The 23,158-nt window shown below is 39.6% G+C and overlaps 1 protein-coding gene across 7 annotated transcripts in view; it reads left to right on the forward strand.

Moving 5' to 3' along the window:
* The window catches only part of ANO6 (anoctamin 6), a 233,363-nt gene that overhangs the window by 205,710 nt on the left and 4,495 nt on the right, over positions 1-23,158 (forward strand). For 5 of the 7 annotated variants that reach the window (XM_055581512.1, XM_055581523.1, XM_055581539.1 and 2 more), the window contains 4 exons: positions 5,212-5,342; positions 12,594-12,799; positions 17,071-17,270; positions 18,951-19,056. In XM_055581512.1, coding sequence (XP_055437487.1) covers positions 5,212-5,342; positions 12,594-12,799; positions 17,071-17,270; positions 18,951-19,056 — 643 coding nt within the window. Of the gene's footprint in view, positions 1-5,211; positions 5,343-7,564; positions 12,552-12,593; positions 12,800-17,070; positions 17,271-18,950; positions 19,057-23,158 lie in introns of those variants that run through there. The other 2 variants (XR_008714674.1, XM_055581548.1) reach the window with 2 other exon arrangements.

Consider the following 23,158-nt stretch of genomic DNA (forward strand, 5'->3'; position numbering starts at 1 on the left):
TAATCAAGTCTTGTCTCTCATAAAGTCAGCTGATTAGCACCCTTACCCGCGTCTGCACCCATAATTTTCATATGTTCTGGGGATTAGGATGTGGACATCTTGGGGAAGACTATTTTCCTGCCTGCCACACTACCCTTTTCAAGATGATTTCTGGCTCTGAGTTTCTGTTGTCACAAAACTGTTGATCCCTCTCTTGTCTCGCTCCCACATCGGTACTCTGCTCCTGCCAGCCTGAATGCCAAATGCAACCTTCTCAACGTCCTCCAAAACCACTCACACAAGCAGGCGTTATTGATGTTTGGGGCGTGGAGGAGAAACTTAGGCAACTTGAATCTCGAAATGCAAACTCCATCTCTTTAGTCTTTCATCCCACTGTACTACTGAGAATCTTGCTGTTGTTGTTTACTTATCACCCTTCTCTGTAGGCTCCAGAATATGAGCATTCTGCCCTGTCTTCCTGCCACCACACCCAGCTTCCTTCTCATCTTTTCTTCTCCCTCTCCTAACCTTTCTTCTCTCTCCCTCATTACCAAGTTTCTGTTTATTCTCTTTGTAGAGCGGTTAATTTCTGATTTTTTTTTCTTTTCTTTTCTGTTTTTGAAGAGCAAAACCTTTTGGGTTTCAGCATGTCCTTCCACATTTCTTCACTGGAGCTTTATCTTCTGTCTTCAATGTGAATTATCAGGGTCTGTCTGTAAATAAGAACATCCTCTTTTCTCCAGTTCCATCCGTCCCCCTCAAAAACAGATTCTCATCTTAGCTGTGAAATGAATACTTTTTTGCCCTACTGTGCAGTAGACAATCCTTACCTTGAGCTCACAGTTAGATTTTTTCCAGATGAGTAAAAGTAGGTTGTGTGCAAATAATACTATGTTTCCATATGAAAATGAATGTATCAAATAGAGGAAAAGCTTAACTCAGATTACCAAAAAAAAAAGCATTTTCTGAAGGAAATAGGTTAGTTACCTAACACTGAGTGTTGGTGAATAATTCATCAGTGAGCTAGTTTCTGATTTAAACAATCAAGGAGAAGGGCATATTTCCTAAACTGGTACTGAGAAATTCATACAAAATGGAATTTGTTCATGTGAAATAGTTAAAAATAAAGGATACATTATAGTATCAGTGGTTTGTCTATACCTTCACTTTAAGCAAACACATTATTGTAAATTCTTATGAGCTGAACTTTGCCTTCAGGTATTTTTATTACTCACCTAGAATATTTAGGTAATGTGTTTTGAATTATGTTTCCCTTCTCTGAAAACTGGGAGTGCTAAATGTTAGGCAAGTTAGGGACTTCCATGGTGGTCCAGTGGCTGAGAGTCCATGCTTCCAATACAGGGAGCCAGGGTTTATCCTCAGTCAGGGAACTAAATCCCACATGCTGCCACAAAGGTCCTGAATGACACAGTGAAGATCAAAGATCCCGTGTGCTGCAACTAGTACCAAGCATAGCCAAATAAATAAATTACTTTTTAAAAAAGTTCGGCCATTTAGACAATAGCTTCTGCTCTTTATAAAGGTGCCAGTTTCCTTCCTTCCTTTTTCATACAACATTCTAACATAGATATATCAGTTTCTTTTGCTATCAGAACTACACCTATTCCAAAAACACATAGAAAGGGGAAAGAAAACTTACAAAAGTTAGTGGCTATTTTCACACCATTTAAATATGTCAAAAGGAACATGCATACTTAGTTGCTTAGTCATGTCCAACTCTTTACAACCCCATGTACTGCAGCCCGCCAGGCTCCTCTGTCCATGGGGATTCTCTAGGCAAGAATACTGGAGTGGGTTGCCATGCCCTCCTCCAGGGGATCTTCCCCACCCAGGGATCGAACCCACATCTCTTCTGTGTCTCCTGCATTGCCGGTGGATTTACTGTCTGAGTGACCCATGAAATGAATTTCACCATAAACCCACCTGCTTCCACCCTCAGCTCCACTTGGGGTCCTTGCCTAGGGTTCTCAGAAGCAGATCTAGGCTCCCTTTAGGGGGCTGGGGAGATCACTCTAGCACATGCATGAGCATGTCGCATTTAGTAGGTCCTCAGTAGAGCCAGCTGAGTGAATGAGTGACTCATGTGCTTCAAATACAAACGTCAGTAAATTAATGGAATTGTTCACTGGACCCAGAGAACAAGCCTAGAGCCCTTTGGCCTTCCCAGCCTCACTTCCTTTTTTGATAATTGGAGCATTCCTGGGAATTTCATTCTGTACTTGACAAAAAACTAGTACAGTTCCTGCATTAAGCTACTCACTCTGAAGAAATTTTATGATAAAATGTTAAAAAAAAAAAAACAGAGTTAAACATCCAAAATGCCTTAGCATTGTCCTTTGGTGTTTAGATAATGGATGGCTGTAATTCTCTTCCTTTATATGTTTTCTGTATTTTCCACAGTGAACACTCACTATTTAGATAATAAGAAAAAGCAGACATTTTACAAGAGGAAATATCTCTTGTCAAGATATAATTTGACTAGAGAATGAATGAGAGACATACAATAAGAGAATCCTAAGTACGGGTATTCTTCACTCTATACACTCAGTCTTAAAATTCAGGAACAGTAAACTCAGGAGTAAAATAGATTCAGATAGTGAAGGATGCTTGTATTCAAAATTAGCAAGTGGAAATATCCTACACAGAAATGGTGATGATCTATAATATATGGATAAAATGTGGTAATAAAGAGACAAAGACAAAATGAGGTGTAAAGTGTTTCATACCACACCTTACATGTAGTAAATACTCAATAAAGGGCAATTTTTTTTATGATAGTGTTAGACTAATATGCATGGTCCATTCCTAAGAAAATTACTTTGTAACCCATGCTTAGAGGAAGAATCTTTTTCCCCAGCCTTGACCAGGGGAAGAAGCATCCAGTGTGTCTATACTTTTTTAAAGTTTTATAGGTGATTCTCATGGGCAATTAAATTGATATTCCTGTACTAGAATCATAACCCAATAGAAAAACCCAAAAGACCACGAACAATAACAGATGGACTTCAAACCAAGATTTCCTGCTACAGATGAGCCATTCAACTCAGACTGAGCACGAGGCTCAGAGTGTGAAGCTCAGAAAAGCAAGCTAGTCGGGACTTCTGATTTGACCTAATAGGATTGGTGGTGGGAGGCAATACAGTACAAGGAACAAGCGCCAAATGAGTTAGTCATGCAAGTGGCTGCCAGGACAGAAGTTTCATCCTGAATCCAAGTCATGATGGATTTGGGTCCCTGACCGTGAAAGACCGGTTTCTCTGGAGCCTGGAGAGGATTCTGCGAGAGGCTGAGGCTGAAAGTGTGAGGGCAGAGCAAAACCTAAACCAGTAGAACCCAGTGATCTTGAGTTTGGGTGTCACGAAGGGAGATGGATGCGTGTGGTCTTTGTTGCCACGTGTACCACAAGGGCCCTTGGAATGTCTGAAGAACAGCGCATCCCCGGCCAAACCTCAGACTTGATTACAGAGCTCCGGGTTGCGGCCTCGGAAGTAACACCAGCAACAATGCTCCACGTCATTCTTGTAAGTGCTGAAGTGAGATGCAAGCCAAGACTCTAAGTAACTTCGCTCTCATTTCCTGTTGGCCTCAGCCAATTAGCCTCTGTTTGTCAAAAGAAAATCTCACACAGGGGGTTTTGATGTGTTAGGAAGTTTGCTAAATCCTCGTCTGTTCTGAGTCATTTCATTCTGACAACAACCCTGAGCAGTGTAGGTTTTATCACCCCATTTTATGTAAACTTGACGAACATTATAACGAATAAGAGAAGAAGTGTGGATTCAGATCCAGGGATATGTCTGAACTCATATCCCCTCCACTTCCACAGCCTCCTGCTCTTCCCCTGATGTCAAAGAAGAAAGAAGTGGGGAACGATTGTGAAGCCAAGGGCACCGTTGGCTTGTAGAGAAATCTCCCCTTAGCAAGCCTGGGGAAGTGTCAGTGAGCAGTTAACACAGATCAGGAGCACTGGGAAACCCAGCATGGTCAGCTGTTTGTAATTCACATCTTACACTCTGTGTGGGTGCGTGGGTATGTGTGTACATACAGGTGTTCACGTGCAACACATGCAGTGGTCTTTACAGTGAAGTCCTTATAAATGTGCTGTGTAATCAGCCAGAGCTTAACCAGATGCTACGTTTTTTGCCGTTGTGGTGCATCTTCTGATGAACTCGACAAGTAAACCACAAGCCAGCTGTTATTTCAGGGGACAGCAGCCCTCTAAGCTAGAGCTGCACACCTTGTTTCAATGCCAACTGTTTCCAATTTCTTTTCAAGAGAAATTGCCATTAAAAAGGGTAGAGGGGGGTGGGGCATTCAGCTGGCCCAGAATCTTCTGAGAAAAAAAACACATAACCCAAGAGGAAACACAGGACTGCTCTGCGGGGCAGCTTCCAGCACTGGGGGCAGAGCCCTGGGCCAGGATTCCTCCGAGCTCTGCACTGACCTTGAGGAAACATGTCACATCTTTGGTCTTTAATTTGTTCAGTTGAAAATAGGGCCTTGGATCTGTCTTATCCAAAGTCAAAGGATGTCACTTTTCTGCACAGTGCCCTCAATGATTCCCCACTTCCTTCAGTGTAAAATAATGCCCAGATCCTCACTGCGGTCTCTTAGGCTCCAACCCCCACAATCAACAGACTTACTTTTCTCTTTGCCCTGGACCACACGGGCCTCCAGACTTCCCTGATGGCTCAGCAGGTAAATAATCCGCCTGCTACACAAGAGACGCAGGTTTGATCCCTGGATCAGGAAGATCCCCTGAAGGAGGGCACGGCAACCCACTCCAGTATTTTGCCAGGCAAAGAGTCAGAAGTGAGTGAGCACACAGGCACACTGGCCTCTATGCCTTGTTTATTTTCTCTGGTAATTTTCAGTCTGCAAAGATCACTTTGGATAAGAGCAGGAAAATGGTGGGGGCGGGGGGCGGAGCTAAAGTTAATCAAATGGGGAAAAGTATTTTGAAAAAACTAAAATGCCCACATGAATAGGAGGTAGGAGGACAAATCATAGTTACAGTTGTGATAAAACCAGGTATGTAGTCAATATTATTCTTCAAAATATTTTGGGATAGAGAGGCAGAAATAAAAATAAATTTAGCATGAAAACAAGAAATTGAATTCTTGGAAAGATGATGTGTTCAGCTCAAAATGTCAGTAATACTTTTATGCTCTTGGTCTGACAGTATTCTGACTGATAATTTGATCTTTTTGGCAGCTGGGTCATGAACGTGTATGGACGGTGTCACACCGTTTCGGGAGCAGAAAAGATAACCCCACGATGGGAACAAGACTACCATCTGCAGCCCATGGGCAAACTGGGATTATTTTATGAATATCTTGAAATGAGTAAGTCACTAGTAAAATTTTGGGTTGCATGAAATATATTGGAACATGCTTTGGATCCCCAAAGCATCGATTAAAGAGCCAAATTATTATCTAGCCTATTGAAATGGAGTCCATTTTTCTCCACTAGGTAAAATACCATCAGGCTTTCAAATACGGTGACTATGTGTATCTTTGTCAATATTTGTGTTACACAAAGCTGAAAATTTATTACACAGCGATGAAATGGAATATTCATTGAGGTACATCTTCACCATTAATTCTGAGGATACTTACGCTGTTGTCTAAAGATGAACTCAGAGCTATTATTAGCCATGACTCAGCCCTGGCTGGAGTTCATGCAGCACAGCTGTTGGCCAATTCCTTCTGAACAGACTCGTGTGAGCAAGCCTGTGCAAGAAGCCCATGGGAACAAGGGTCACAGGGTCCCCCCACCCCCTCCACATCTCACACTTGCCTTTGACATTGTATCTGTTGCTTCTGGTTGGTGGTTTCTGCCTAATTCCTTGAGTGACTTCATGGCAATCACTGGCTTGAATTTGAAACTGTTTTGCTGGTCTGGAATTAAGATTTAATACAGGCTCCCTCCTTCTTGGATGTCTCTGTCTGTTTCTGTAGTATTTGCTTGGGCTCTCTTTCTCTTCTCTTGAACTTGATTTTAAGCTGTCGGTTGCCTTTAAATGAATGCATCTCAAAATAGATTTCCATTGGAAACACCATCTTTTCTATTATGCATGACACACTTTTATCTAATAGAAGGCTAACAATGGACATGTTTTGTATCTGTGCCCTTTCAGCTCACCATTGCATTGAATTACAGTTTTTTAAGCTTAGGAAAACAGGAAAGGATTTTGACAGGTTTTGCATTTATGCATGTGGGTTTGTGTATTTGCAGAGACACCCCTTTGTGGTTCCTTTATAAGTCTGCATATAGAGGGAGGTTTTTATTAAGTCACATTCTATATATAAAATAATTGCTTTTAAAAATATACATTATATGTGGAAACGCATCTACTTCTGAATGGTTCCTCTTGTAGTTTCTTTAGTCAACAATGCTTTGCAGCAAGAAGTCTGATTTGAATTTCATTTCTGCTTTTGTTATGTTTCATGACCAGGTTCAATTAAGGGTGTAGCTGCAGTCCATAATGTAGAAGCTATCTTTCTTTATTCTGTTTATTTTCAAAAGGGCTACAAGACAATTATCTGTATTCCAAAATGAGTCATAATTGTAAATATTTCTTACTGGAGCCATTATCAGCATTAATAACAACAATATTATGGAGCAGAATACCATTTGTTATTTTAATACCAAAAAAACTTGGAAAAAAATTATTTTTCTGTAGTTAGTCAAATAAATGGTATAGAAAGCAAAAGTTATATGGTCATGCTTTGGGGAGAAATTGGTAGGACTTGTAGAATTTCATAGTCTCATTAAAATAATTACCAGCTAAATAACTTGGCCTCTCAAGGATGGACTTAGATGTTATCATACCAAGTGAAGTAAGTCAGAGAAAGACAAATATATCACTTATATGTGAAATCTAAAGAGATGATACAGTGAACTTATTTATAAAACAGAAACAGACTCACAAACATAGAAAAGAAACTTATGGTTACCAAAGGAGGAAAGGGAAAGGGATACGTTAGGAGTTTGGGATTAACAGATACATACTACTTTATATAAAATAAACAACAAGGTCTTGCTGTTTTCATGCAGGAAACTATATTTAAAAAAAATAATAAAGATAATAATTCAGCCTCACCCGCCTGCATAAGACAGGATGGAATAACAGTGATTATAGAGAGATTTTTAATTTTTTTTTCTTTCCCATTATGATTTATTACAGGATATTGAATAGAGTTCCCTGTGCTATACAGTAGGACTTTGTCATTTATCTATTTTATATACAGTAGTTATCTGCTAATCTCAAACTCCTAATTTATCCCTCCCCCAGTTTTTTTTAGATTTATTAAATTGTTTTCCTATTATTCACATAATTCCTAATGAATTAGAAAACTAATCAGTTTCCAAGCATAGGCAGTCTGTTATTCTGTATTCAAAACCAGAGTGAAATCTATGTTTTGTTCTTTGGGTTTATGGGAGATAGAATTTCCACATGCCTTTTGAATTATTTTTGTTGCTCTAAAGTTAACACAGAGTGCCTGTGGTGGTGAGCTCATCCCCACAGTTTACTCATTAATGATAGCATCATCTACCTTTTTAGCTGCTGAAGGGGACCGTCTTCTGACAAACAACCCTGGAGGCCTCCCCTCATGCTTGGTTAGGACTCGCAACCAGCTACCAGCTCTGGTCCCCATGAAGGGAACTAGAACTCCCCTCTGCCTGGACAAACTTTTCCTTTTCTACCTGAAAAGATTCCTCCCGAGCCTCAGCAGGAGCCCTCAACTTTTCACACAGATTTCCTGCTCTCTTCTCTGGGCATCAGTAGCACTTGACTCTTGTCCTGACGGTATGTGGTTGTGTGCATGCTTCTCTCCCAGGCTGGACTGATCCTGTTGGAAGTAGCACTCGGGCCTCTGCATCTTCCAGTCCTCACCTGGAGCACTGCTGCCTGGACCCTCATGAATATTTATTTAAGTGACTTGAGCTTGGAGTTCAACACACACAAATACAGCTGTTAACTGAGTGAATAGTAGCATTGCCCCAGCAGCCCCCACCAGATTCTGTATGGCCTGTGTTTTTTTTAATGAAATTCTTTTATTTTGGTAGTGAATTCCCCACCATCCTTTGAGATTATTAGAGTAATCCTGGGTTGTTATTCAAAATTGCTTCCCTAAGTATATGGTCCTGACTTCTGAGAACTCAGACACAGGACATAGGTGAAAGAATTGTCTGTCAGATTTAAAATCTAAAAGCCATAGGGTACCGTTTTGTACTTAGAACACTATACAGCATAAACACCAGTCTCTTGATTCCTTAGTGGTGCCTTCCCAGAGTGCAGGTGCAATAAATGAAATGCAGGGACGTGATGAAGTGGGCTCTGCTCGCCTCTGGTACTACCTCTTCCATCCTTGCGTGTTCACTTCATGTATTATTTTCTCCATTTAATTAACTGTAATTAATATCACTGGTTCTTCAACATCTCCTTGTACCTACTCCTTTCTTTCCCTCTACAGTGCGACACCCACCCAAGCGTCCCCTACACTCTCCAGAGCCAGGCCTGTCTTCCCCCACTCCCCTGTCTCTGCTCTGTTTCTGCCTACCACCTGCACTGATGCTTCCTCATTGCAGGATGAACATTCCAAAATGGCACCTAGACAACTGGGAAGGATTTGTAGGCCTCTCATCTCTTAATTGCTTATTCATTCATTCATCCATCCATCCATCTCACAAACATTGAGCAACTGCTGTGCCAAACCCTGGATCAGTTGCTGGGGATACCAAGCCAAGTAAAACTTGGTGTCTGGCCTCCCAGGGCCAAGCGAGGGATAGCAAGTGCTTGGTGGGTTGCTAAGCAGGTGAGCAGAGATCAGACTTCTAGAACAGGTGATAAACTAGATTTTGGAAGGGTGATTGGAAGGTAGCTATCAAAAGTGTGATAGAGAGAATGGACATTTCATGCAGAGAGATGGATGCAGTCACAGGTACAAAGACATGAAACAGCTTGGCCAGTTCAGAGAACGGCAAGTAAACAAGGTATGGCTAGAACAAAGGAGCCATAGAAATATCAGGTGAGCAAGGGCTGTACCCTGATGGGTCTTGTGTGCTTAGCCAGGACACCTGAACTTATCATTAAAGAAATACAGACACTTTGGAATATTTGTAAGCAAGAAAATTGCATAATGTGTATGTGAAGAAGATCCAGTTATTCTGGCAGCAGAACGAAAGATAATATTTTATGTTGTGCCCATATTTGGTGGGAAGAGGATATATAAGGGGGCCACACCAGGTAACCAGACAAAAGCACCTAAGTGGAGTCTATGGGCTTAGGTAAAGAAGACAGATTTGATAGGTGTTACAGAGATGACTAGTGTGGCAGGTGAGGAATAGAATTGTTGAGATAACTTCCAGGAGACTGAATACAAGTCTCCTGGATGGAATACAAGGAGAGGAGCTGGTTTTGAGGAAACAGTTCTAAGTTGGATATTTTGACCGTGAGGTGTCTATGAGACATCAGAGAGGTAAGGTCCATTATTAAGTTGGATTCACCAGTCAGGAGCTAAGACAAGCTATTACTGAGGCCATTGGGATGATTCAGGCCTGCCAAGTGGAGAGTGGAGGCCCTGGAGAAAGGGGGCATTTAAAGGGTAAAGTGTGGGAAAGAAATCCACAAAGAGAAGAACAGCAGAACAGTTGGGAGAAAACTGGCGGAGACTTGTGTGAACAAAGAGACATCTATAACCTTACTTGAGAGGGATATGAACATTGACTAAAAGGAGCATAATGAAAATGGACAGGGAGGAAAAAAGAGCTCAAGGCCCCATAATTGCTAGGACTATGGGGGAAAATATAAGAAGCACTATAGTTAGTCTTTAAAAATATGTGTTGTGGGAGGAGGGGTACAAAACAGAGGGGGCAAATGTATACCTATGGCCGATGCATGTTGATGTATGGCAAAAAGCCATCACAATTTTGTAAAGTAATTACCCAGCAGTTAAAAGTAAAATGTGTGTGTGTGTATGTATGTATATATGTACACACACACTTCTACCTTGGTTTTTAAAAATTATTTAAGTAGACAAAAATCAACAGGGAAAAACATTCCACAGAGAAGAAAATATTTGGCTATGTCAAAAGCTGCCTGGGGTGGGAGAGAACTGCCTAGTAATCATAAACAAGGACTGAAAATGTACATTGGCTTTGGCATATGCAGCCACCAACAGAGTGAGCAAGATGAGTTTCAGTGCCATGGTGAGGGCCGCAGAAGATGTAGAGCTTGGAATGGCAGAGAAATAATCAATGTTGGGACTTCTTCAAGAAACGTGACTTATAAATAAAAAAGAAAGCATATCAGAGGGCAATTCAGGATCATGAGCAAGTTTCAGGCGAGGGTTATTTTTGTTTTTACAATGGATGTTTTTTGCCTTGCTATTTTGATAGGCCTTGGTTGTTCTTGGTTTCAAAAGTTGTTTAGAAAGTTCCTCTCACCTGAATATCAGAAGAGATTAAACCATCTTGGTTTTTTCTGCCTTTTTTTTTTTTAGTTAAAAAAAAAAGTTTAATCCATCTGGAATTTCTTTTGATATCAAGAGAGAAGACTCCATACCAGCTCTTCTAATAATTTAGCTAATTACTTCAATACTTGAGTCTAATGATTTGAAACATCATTTTTATAATATATTGAAATCCCATGAATATCTCCATATGTTCTTGAAATTTATTCTATTTAATTCATACTGTCTATTAATGCACTAGTTTTGAATTGTTTCCATTCCCATAGCTTTATAATATACGTTAATATCTGTTAGAGGTGGTCCTATTTTATCCTTTTGCAGAAATATCCCTAACACTGTTACTTTAAACATCCCTCCACATTATTTCACTTGGGTACTTGTGTATGTTTTTTGAAGAACTTTAGCCTCAACTTTCAGCTTTTATTCCTTAAATCCACTTGGAAGTATTAACTAAATTTGCATTCAAATTCTAAATTTTATTTTTGGGGAAGGAATTTAATATGTCCCCAAACTTGAATCTTCCCAATTAAGAGTATGGTGTATCATACCATTCATTCATCATTACTTGTTTTTCTCTATTTTTAAGTCAGTTATCATACCATCTTAACATTTCTCACTAATTTATTTCTAAGTAGTCTGTGCCTTTGTTCTCATTATAAACTATGTCTTTTCTCTTTTGGATTTTTAACTGGATTTTTTGCTAATAAAGTCCTAATTTCTGACTTCTCTTGAGTATTAAGGGGACCTGGCAGCATGGGGTCCTCATTCCAATATGGTACCTTTCATTAGGACATCCGCTTGGCACTTTGCCAGTTACTGTACCCATGCCACACATTTCTGTTACTTGCCTGGCCCCTGGAGGCAGATGAGTTCTTTTAGGGTTGGGTGAGTCATGGATGTTGGCATCACTGTGGGTGCCATGCTCTGTGATGTCACCAACTGTGGTCCTTGCCTGTCTGATTTCCCTGAATACAGTGGCACCTGCCTGGCCTGTAGATCCGCCAAGTCTTTCCAACCCTGACTGCTTTTCTGCAATACATTCTGGCCTCTCAGATCAGAAGCAAATGTCAGCTTCTCCTACCCAGCTATACCTCCACAGTCTTACCCTTCTTGGCCAGAGTGGTCCATGCCCCTTGGCTGAGCAGTAGTCCTAAAGGGGCTGTAAATTTTCCTGTCATCCACTGTCTCAGTTACAAATACCTATGGTAGTTTACTTCAAAGGTCTGCCAGTTAGATCCCTGGGCTTATCACAGCTCACTGCTCCCTCCCTGTGGTCCAGGCCCTCCGCCCCCCCAGATCTCTGCTGCCCACCTATAGAAAAGCCACATAGATTTCAGACAAAGAGAAAAGAATCTCTAAGCCACCAGCACAATTTTAACTTACTGGGACCACACACACTGCCACAATATCAAAATAAAAGCTCCTGAAGGATTATGTTTTGACTTATTAAGACACTTACTGCATACATTTCCATGATTTGTAGTAGTATCACAAATTCTCAGAATGTGCTGCCCTTGCATTCACAGACTCAGGGGAGCTTGCTCATTTGCCTATTTTCCGTATATTTCCTCCAACATTCTCTAAACATTCTCCCAAAGGTACATTTCTTATTTCTTTTTAACTTTAGATATTTCCACAATATCCCTTTTCTTTCTTTTTTTTTTTAATCCTGAATCACAAATCCTCTCCCAACATTCTATTTCTACACTGGGAATGAATAATTTACCTAAAGTGCCCCAGGTTTATTGCCAGCAAGTAATTGTGGTTGATTAAACATGTTGATATTTGGCAAAACTAATACAATTTTGTAAAGTTTAAAAATAAAATAAAATAAAAATAAATAAATAAATAAAATAAAAAAAAAAAAAGATTTTTAAATATGTTATTCCTATTGTGTATATTTGTGAAATAAACGGGCTATATTTAGACTTCTTTCCAGAGACTTTATATTTGTCTTTTGTTTTGATTCTTTCACTGTTGAACATTATTATTACCATGAAAGTCTTTTCTCTTTGGGATTTAGTTCACTGTTTGCCTTTCTTTTTATAAGAGTAAAGGAATATGTGTTGTCCTTCCATCCATCCACCACTCCATGATGTGTGTCCGTTCCATTGACAGTTATTCAGTTTGGGTTCGTCACCTTATTTGTGGCCTCTTTTCCACTGGCCCCTCTGTTGGCTCTGGTGAACAATATATTGGAAATAAGAGTGGACGCGTGGAAACTGACTACCCAGTATAGACGCATGGTGCCAGAAAAAGCCCAGGACATCGGAGCATGGCAGCCCATCATGCAAGGAATAGCAATTCTGGCTGTGGTGACCAATGTGAGTAAATAGGCTTCGCAGGGTAAAAACCTTGAAAAGTCCAAAACTGCCTTAGTGTTGCTCCCTAAGGAATCCATTGTTTGGTATTTCATAATGTGGAGGAAGACGCTAATACTTTCAATCACATGAACAACATAGTTGCTGTAAATGTAATTGTTATTATTTTTTAATATATTTTGTTTATAATTATTGTTGGTGACTTACAAGACCTCTTACAGAGGCAGTTGCTAAAAATAATGACTATTATGCTTTTGTTGCTCATTTATTAGTTTTATTCAATAGAAACATGGTAATAATATTAACAGTAAGTACTAACTCTTTTAATCCTTTCATGACTATAAAAGGAATTATCAAATAGTACTTTGATAATGGAAATAGAAATCTATCCCTTTAGAGTTTGTAGACCCTAAAATAAGAACAGTCATTCCACCATATTTTACTGTTTATTCCAAATTATCAGTTTAAACTAGTACCTACTTGATGAAGAAGTATGTGCTTTGTGCATTCCCCGTCATTCCTTACCTTCCTTGTGTCATGGGACAGAGGTTCTTCAAGGAAGTGGACTTAGGGCAGGTTCCAACTCTCCTCTCGCCCCACCCTTGGTCTTTGCTATCCAGGGTTAGTCATTAGCTAAGCACCTTCGTGTCCTGCATGTGTCTGAGTGATGAGGGAACAGAACTCACTTGTTGCGATCTGTACTGATTATGGACCAGTCTCAACAGTCTGCCTGCTTCCCTACTGCTGCTCCCACAGGTCGGCAGGGAGCTATCAAGCAGAGCAGTTCCCAGTGCCAGCCCTTCAGGGAACCTCCTTCCCTAGAAATATCCAGACACTCAAGGTTATTTCCTCCCTTATTCCACTGCCAATTTCACTCCCAGGTTAACAAAATAATATTCCAGTTTTAACTTCTTAATCAAGTCCCACTTGCCTTGAGTCCCCTGCCTTTTCCCACAAGCCCTTGTAGAAAGAGAAAAGAGTCTGGCAGTGCCTGTGAGTCAGGCTCCCTCCCGGCTGAGGGGCGTCCGCCCAGACCTTAACACTTCCGAGCTTCATTTTATCATTTGTAGATTGAATAATTCCCTGTCACATATTTTCAGACTATTATATACCACAAAGGGTGTATGGGGAATTCAGTGAGTCAGTGCATGGGATGCACAGAGCCTGGTCCTTGGGATATTAGCGGCTACTCTTGTTATCACCCCTGGAGGAGGGCACGACAAGCCACTCCAGTATTCTTGCCTGGAGAATTCCATGGACAGAGGAGCCTAGTGGGCTACAGTTCATAGGGTCGCAAAGAGGCAGACACAACTGAAGTGATTTAGCACGCATGCATGCACACTCTGTTATCATCTTCATCACACAGCATCGTTTACAGCAACTCCATAAGCTTTGCCAGGTGTCGAAACTAGAGGCACAAGAATTTTACAATATGTCACTGTCTAGACCATGATCACAGTTTTACACAATAAGTTATGTGGAACCCAGCTTTCACCCCCCAAGAACCCTCAGTTTATTTGGATCACTTGCTGTCTCTCCTTTTTGGAGAAAGTTGGTAAATCACACACACAAAAACAACTGTGAGGTTATATCCATTTCCATTCACCCATATAGCCCCCACCTTCAGCATCCACCGCGCTGCAAAACAGGCTGATGTTCAGAAATACGACAGTGAGGCCTTTCAAGCTCCACAGTCATAAAAGTATGAATCTGTCATGTTCAATATACTGTATGACATGAACCCAGGCTGGAACGTGGAGTTAACGTGCTTTAAGGAAATTTTTAGCAACAGGGTTTGGAACTAAAAGGTTTTTGTTTGACCTTCAGCTAACCAGAAAATTCAATTGACTCCTACTCCCCATTACTCAAGCATCCTGTCTTAATTGTATGAGGCACCTTTTCCTCGTCACCCCAGCATGGCTCCTCACCATTAATGCAGATGGAATATTGACTGTATCTTCAAGGCTGCTCTACCTGCATGTGTGGGTGGGCACACATGTACTCACTGGTTGGTTCTTCTGGTTCTTGTCCAGTAGTTGTTTGTTCTTATAATTCAGGTGCTGGCTTATTATACACTAGAAAAATTGCTTATTCAATTATCAATTAAACTATAGTGACTAGTGTTAGTTGGTCAGTCATGTCCAACTCTTTGCGACCCCATGGACTATAGCCCACTAGGCTCCTCTGCCCATGGAATTCTCCAGGCAAGAATACTGGAATGGGTTGCCATTCCCTTCTTTAGGGGATCTTCCTGACTCAGAGGTTGAACTCAGGTCTCCTGCATTGCAGGCAGATTCTTAACCATCTGAGCTACCAGGGAAGCCCAATTAAACTATGGACAGTCCTTTTTTCCATATTAAGGTGCTAGAGATTCCAAGGTGCAGGTCCTCTTGCATATAATTCTATAAGAATTAAACATGTATTTTATCCCCTCATACCTAATTTGTGGCTTCCCAACCTCACATGCTCAGTAACAACTAGCTTTCCATAATAGGGGAATTTTTAGGAAGGAGGAAGAAGAGAACAGCTCTTCAGGATTTGAAAGGGCATCAGGCCAGAGTTTGGTATAAAATCATTCATTTTAAAGCTGCTGGTTCAATAAATAAGCTGAATTGACATTGTTGTGTCATGCCAGAGCATCTGCTATTGACGACCAATTTTAATTTATTTTGATATAAATGGAAAATTGTGTTTGGAACAGCATGGGAAATGAAGCACACTGCATTTATTTGTGCTCTTGCGATGTGTCTTAGAGCAGCTGAATTCAGGAGGAAAAAGTATCTTGTCAAAAGACAATAGAATTATTTTCTGTATTGGAATTTGTATAGCTTCTTGAAGCACATCTGCAGGTGATTCTGTAAAAAGCTCTAGTTGAGTTAAATGATAACAGGAAATTTTAATCTATTGAAATCTGGGAAAAGTAAAATAGTCTTGCCTTACACCACCACCACCATCACCGACAGGCAAGAATACACACCCAGAGAGACTTTACATCAGAGGAAATAACAAAGCTGGTTCTGGTAGGGGAAATTTTGCAATAGAAAAGCCCCTCAGTTGTTTTTCTTGCTTTGCATGAGATCTTTGTTGGCTTGTGGTCTCACTGTGTCTAAACCATATGTTCAGATGAATACTGTTAAAATCGTGTTGTGCAAAACATGTCTGTTCTTCTGCTTCAGAAATGACTGAAACATCTAGCTTTGTTTATTCACATAGAATTTGGATTGAAGCATATTCATTACTTTCTCCTTCTGTGACACCAGTTTTACATGTTAGAGAGTTTAAAGCCCAAATTTGAACTCTGAAGAGAATTCATGTAATTAATAATAGGTTTAGATCCTAATGAAAGTCTTCCTGACACAGATTCAGATTTAAGACTGATCCATATTTATTCCTTTAATCTGGAAACACACTAAACTCTCTTAAAGTTTTTTGATAACTATAATCTTTCTGACTTTATCCATTTAACCTTTTGGAAGTTGAAAGGCTTAGACACTAAGTCTAACAAAATAGATATCATTGCTTGATTATGTGAATAGAACAATCCCAACACAGTTTCTTGCTACTATATTTTATTGAATAGTAAAGAATTCTTGCTCTCTAATGAAGCAACAGACATAAGTATATACTGAAAGTTTAAATCAGACTGTGGGGTTGAGTTATCTCAACAAGTCAAGATACTATAGGGGAAAAAGTATAAATTTGAAGGAAAATATTTGTTATCAGTTAGTATTCTATTTTTAAGAGACAGTGATTAAAAAAGCAATTTTTATCAATTATTTATCTACAAAGGAATCGTATAAAGCCAGCTTATTTTCATAATATTGATCTTAATATTTCACATGCAAAAGGACTTTCTAAATCATAAAGATTAAATTATATCAAGTAGTGCTCCAGGGTTGATTGAATTTTATTATATTCTATTTTTAAAAATATATCACATGTAACATATGCAAGTGGCTCTCGAGTTATCCACAATACCCTAGTCTACAATTATTCTTACTGTACTTAGGATACATAATAGGCAACTATCCAGGCTTTGCTTTTGAACTGCAGGTGAACTGCTGGACATCCCCTTCAAAGACCAAAAGCAAACAAACTACTTTAAAGCAGCTGCTCGAAAGTTTTAGGACATTCACTACTTATATCCATTTGACAATTCCTGAATCTTTAATTTAAAAAACTCAACTGATGAAAATATAATTTTGGCATGTCTGTTAACCCTAGCTATAGAGGCTCTAAATTAATACCCTCTCTACCATTTTCTTCCAACATAGGCCATGATCATTGCATTCACATCAGACATGATCCCCCGCCTGGTATATTACTGGTCCTTCTCCATCCAGCCATATGGGGACCACCCAGACTACACAATGGAAGGATACATCAACATAAGTCTCTCCATCTTCAATATTGCCGACTTCAAAAGCAGCGTCAAGGAAAGTCCATACGCTGAGTCTAAATACGACACGTGCAGGCAAGTTCTACTTACAAGTGTTTAAAAATACACGTCTTATTTTAAAGGACTTTCATTGTAATATCATTCTATTTGGTATTTAAATGAAGTTGCTGGATTTCTTTTTTCCTCGCTTTCTTTTCAATCAGACTTAAAAAAGTATAAAATATAAAAGTTACTATAGATTAAGATTAGAACTTTCAAGCCAAGCCATAAGGCAGGATTGTATTTTATTTTTTACAAATTGTAAAGTATTCCTATAACTTTTGAAAAGATTTGTTTGTTTATTCTTGGCTGTGCTGGACCATCATTGCTGCTGCTGGACTTTGTGTAGTTGCGGCGAGTGGTGGCTACTCCTTGTCGTGGTATGCAGGCTTCTCGTTGCGGTGGCTTGTCTTATTGCGGAGCACCGTCTCAGAAGTTGCGGTGCAGGGACTTAGCTGCTCCATGGCATGTGGGATCTTTCTGGACCAGGGATTGAACCTGTGTCTCCTGCATTGGCAGGCAGATTTTGAACCACTGTACCACCAGGGAAACCCCCATAAGGCACGATGTTAAAATGAGAGTTTCAAATGATTACAGAAAGACTTATTCTGGGGAAAGTCTTATATCTTAGAAATTAAGAAACTCCGAGAGTTCCAAAAGGCAAGATATTTCAGTTGTGACAACTAATATTTTATTCAACCACAATCTGACGGTACTGAATGATGACAAAATAGTACCATCACTTAACAAAGCAATACAGAGACAGGAACAGTTGATGCCTCAGCCCAGCCTAGCAGTGTTCTCTAAAAGTATTCCAAAGCTCTCTGCATTGATTTTAATGGCTGATAAGATCAACTGTGGACAGTGTACATCAACTAAGTTACTAATTGATAAGTTTGTTGACTGCATGGTATCGTAGTTTTGTTTTTTTCAAAGTCTAAAACCTAAAGAGACTTTAAAATTTAAACTCCTCAAAGCTGTCTCCTATTCACATTCTCAACAACACAATGAGAAAACCATAAATAAGCCCCAAATAAATGTTTCTGGATTACATATAGCAAAGCCTCTTCAGAATCACACATTGCACCTGCTTACTCTTACTTTACATAATTCTAAAGAGTAATTAAACTTCCAGGTCTAATAGGTTACAGGTGGAAAGCTAGAGATTTGCTGCCTAAGGGAGATACACTCAAGCAATAGCATATGATGTCTGACAACAAGGAAATTAGGTAAGAAAACTATAAAAAATAGGTAATACTCTCTGTAGCATGTTTCTGAAAATATGGTAATTTGTTTTAGTTACACTCTCTTGAGGAAGCAGGGATAAATTTTGATATTTCTGTTCTTTTTTTACAAAGATGGAAACCATCATTACCATCTTGTAAGTTACATGAAATATTACTAGAGTAGTTATTTCAGGGTTTTGTCATCAAATTAAACTCCCAGAGAAAATCTGGGCATTCCCTGGTAGCCTCATGCTCATGATGCAGGGCTTTCATTGCCATGGTCCCAGGTTCAGTCTCTGGCCAGGGAACTGAGACTCCACATGGCACGGCCAAAAAAAAAAAAAAAAAAAAAAACCAGAAACCCTTGGAGAAAATTTATGAGATGACCAATTTAAAAGAGTGTTGCATTAAATATGACCTTTTTAATGGGCCCTTGTTTACTTTTGATTAGAAAGAATGATCTCCTTAAATGCCCCCATCTTTTTTCCAGGTATCGTGATTTCCGGTACCCTCCTGGACACCCACAAGAGTATAAACACAACATCTATTATTGGCATGTGATTGCAGCCAAGCTGGCTTTTATCATTGTCATGGAGGTAAGAAAAGTTCACTTTGAAATAGTTTTAAGGCAGTGTTTTTGCAGACCATTTATTAACTTTTAAGTGTTGTCACTTCTGACTTAAAATACGCAATATGTCTTATCTCTTGCTAATAATTATTTCTATAACATTTGTTATATTTTACCTGAGAATACCCATAATGCTCTCAGTAATTAAATGAAGTTGGTTATCTGCTGTAAAGTTAAAAGCATGTGGGCTTGCTGCTGCTGCTAAGTCAATCCAGTTGTGTCCGACTCTGTGCGACCCCATAGACTGCAGCCCACCAGGCTGCCCCGTCCCTGGGATTTTCCAGGCAAGAACACTGGAGTGGGTTGCCATTTCCTTCTCCAATGCATAAAAGTGAAAAGTGAAAGTGAAGTCACTCAGTCGTGTCCGACTCTTAGCAACCCCATGGACTGCAGCCTACCAGGCTCCTCCATCCATGGGATTTTCCAGGCAAGAGTACTGGAGTGGGCTGCCATTGCCTTCTCTGGCATGTGGGCTTAGGGAGATTCAATTCCTTTCAGTTCAGTATTAATTGAAGGCCTTTTTATTTGGGGAACTGGGCTCCATATTAGGCTATGAAGAAGTTTACTCAAGATAAGTAAGATATCTTCCTGGAGAAACTTTTATTGCTATAATAGTTTATTTGTATTGCATTTTCACACTATACCTTCTTAGAATAGTTTTTTACATCCCTGAAATTTACCAGCTCTGAAAAATACTAAGGCAGCTATTCAATTTGAAATTGATCTAGCCAACTTTACTTCTTACACTGAGTGAATAACTACTACTAAATTCTAAAGGTTCAAAAGTTACTTGATTGGTGTGGTCAGTTAGGGTTTCGTTTAACTGCAAGAAACAAAAAACCCATCTACAATGGCTTAAACAAGTAAGGGTTGATTTTTTTTCCCACATAGCAGATTTCACTGGAAGCAGGTGGGTACTCCTGGATCAATTCCAAATCCGTGGTGTAAGGAATGTATCTGTCTTCTGTAGGCTTACTTTCATTACATGTCACTCTGTGGTTGTAATATGACTACCACAACTCCAAATAACACATTTATGTTCTAGGCAGGAAGAAGGAAAAAGGGTGATGCTAGCCATACCTGTTCCTATGTTAGGAAAGAAAAAGGTTTGCCAGAAGCCCCTGGAGCAGACCTTCACCTGCATCTCACTGACTAGAACTAAGCACATGGTTCCTCTTAGCAGCTAAACAGGCTGAAACAGGAGGTATTTGGTTTGGGGACAGGCTACTTGGCTTAGATAATTTTTCTAGTATTTTTTTAAATAGTTATCAAAAATTAACTGAGGAAAGTAGTTCATTAGTTTACTGTATCACAAGTAGAGTGCAGTGTCTGATATGTTGACAAGAGTTACTAGTTTATATTCAAATATGTAGTTGCCAGTGTTTAGACAGCTCCATTTGATATCATGATGGACTGGATACTGTGAGGGGCCATCTCACTATAAAACATTTAGAACCAGCTAGAAACATAATTTCCTTTGCCGTTTTAAGCTTACTAGAAGGAAAGAGAATATAAAAAGAGGAAAAAAAGATAATGGCTTAAGATAGAGTAGTGAGCACCTCTGAAGTCCAGGAGTGCTCTGAGAACAAGTTCTGTTATTAGGCCTCCAACTAAAGGTTCAAAGAGACCAAGCCTTGGGTCAATGTGAGCCAGAAGAGCTGAACTTTAGACCCTTAGATTCAGCCAGGGACCACACAAAAGGCTAGATTTGTCTCAGAGCAGATGGAAGTGTACATCTTCTCTGAAGAAAAGTATCCTTAATTTAGACCTCAGTTTTTTTCCCCAGATTGGGATAAGCAAATATGAACTGATTATCAAGGATTAACAATGACAAAGGGAAAATTTAAAATAATAAAATGAATGAGATTTAGCCAATAAAACCTGAGAAAACTGATTGGGACTCTCAGTAACTCTTACGAGTTTGAATTATCAGATAAGGAATATATATTAACTGTATATGAAAATGTTTAAATAAATGACCAAGCCAAAATGAACAATAAGAAACTGTAAAAAATTACAAGGCAATTTTGGAAAGTAATTAAATAGAACTTTTAGAAATATAGATAGTTGTTGAAATGAAAATATTCACATACAGATAAAACAGAAGTTTCAGTTCAGTTCAGTTCAGTCACTCAGTCGTGTCCGACTCTTTGCGACCCCATGAATTGCAGCATGCCAGGCCTCCCTGTCCATCACCATCTCCCGGAGTTCACTCAAACTCACGTCCATTGAGTCGGTGATGCCATCCAGCCATCTCATTCTCTGTCGTCCCCTTCTCCTCCTGCCCCCAATCCCTCCCAGCATCAGAGTTTTTTCCAATGAGTCAACTGTTTGCATGAGGTGGCCAAAGAACCGGAGTTTCAGCTTTAGCATCATTCTCTCCAAAGAACACCCAGGGCTGATCTCCTTCAGAATGGACTGGTTGGATCTCCTTGCAGTCCAAGGGACTCTTCAAGAGTCTTCTCCAACACCACAGTTCAAAAGCATCAATTCTTCTGCGCTCAGCTTGAGAGAATTAGTGAAATGAAAGACCGATCTAAAAAAAATTGTCACTAGCACATCACAGAAAGATACGGAAAATACAAAAAAAGAAGTTAAGTGATATGGAAGACAGAAGGAGAAAAACTAACTTTCAAAAAAAGTCGAAAAAAGGATAATGGAGAAGTACTATCTGAAGAAGCCCACATTTATTTTGCATGCATTGTAAGGAAAATACATCACACCTATGAGAAGATCTTATGTAACCAGAGAAAAAAAGATGACAAAGAAAGTTCAGGTTAGAATGAGAGTAGACTTTTTAACAACAGCATAGAAGCCAGAAGAGAGGGGTCTAATATCTTCAAAATGCTAAAGATGGTAACATAAACTCCAGTGATAGCAAAACTTTGAGTAACTGGAAAATTGGACCACAGTGAAAACACCAGGCCAGGCTTTCTAGGAGAATGATACCAAACTTTCTACAATACTTTATTTCAATCTTAGACAAACTCCTCCAGAGATCAGGTGGAAAGTTAGAGGAAATACTCTCCATCTCCTTTTAGATCTTAGAATCAGACAATAGAATGAGAAAGGGAAATTATAAGTTAGTCTTACTCAATACATAAGATGCAAAGATCTTTTTAAAATGTGCAGACTGAATCTAGCAACATATTTTCAAAAGATAACATCATACCACATTGGCTTTGTCCCAGAAACACAAGGGTGGTTTAATAGAAAATACTCATGTCCATAAATATTACCTACCTCAGAAATAAATGGGGGGAAATAAACCTAATCTAAATCTCTTTCTGACTTCAGTTTTTGCCTTTTTACTACTATGTGATTTCCCTCCTTCACACTCACTAATCTCTCTCTCATCTCAAAATACTCATTTTTCACACCACCTAACTTAAAGAAACATTTGACACAACTGATCACTCCTCCTTGAAAGTCTTCCTCACTTGGCTCCCAGGAACACATGTATTTTGCCTTCCCTCCTACCTCACTAGGCAGTCCCATTTTTAGCTTCTTTGCAAGCCCTTCCTTTTTTTCTTAATGATCCTGGAGCTCATTCCTTGGCTGTCTTTTCTCTTTACTCACAGCCTTGGTGATTTCATGCAGTCTGCAGACTTTAAGTGGTATCTGTATGCCTGTGATTCATTAATGGATATCCCCGGAAAACCTCTCTACTGAGTTCAACCATCAATCCAACTGCATACTTGACCTTTCTGCATGGATATCTAACAGATACCTCAAATCTACTGCCCTAGATTCCCATATTTTCTTAAATCCACTCAATATTCTCCCCCTACCCTGCCCTAAATCTGTTCTGTCCACAGGTTCTGCCCCTCCCCTCAATTATGGCAGTTCATCTGAACAGTTGCTCAGGCCAGAATTCTTGAAGCCCCGCTTGTTTTCTCTCTGTCACTTATTTCACATCCAATCCTGTTAGCTTTTGCTTTGAAATATGTCACAAATCTGACCACTTCTTACCAGCTTTGCAGCTGCCCCCAAGTTGGAGCCACCATCATTTCTTGCTCAAATTAGGGCAGCAGTCTACTAATTGGACTCCCTGTTGTCTTCACAGCTCA

The sequence above is a fragment of the Bubalus kerabau genome, chromosome 1 (assembly GCF_029407905.1).
Source record: "Bubalus kerabau isolate K-KA32 ecotype Philippines breed swamp buffalo chromosome 1, PCC_UOA_SB_1v2, whole genome shotgun sequence".
In the NCBI taxonomy this organism is placed as follows: Eukaryota; Metazoa; Chordata; class Mammalia; order Artiodactyla; family Bovidae; genus Bubalus; species Bubalus kerabau.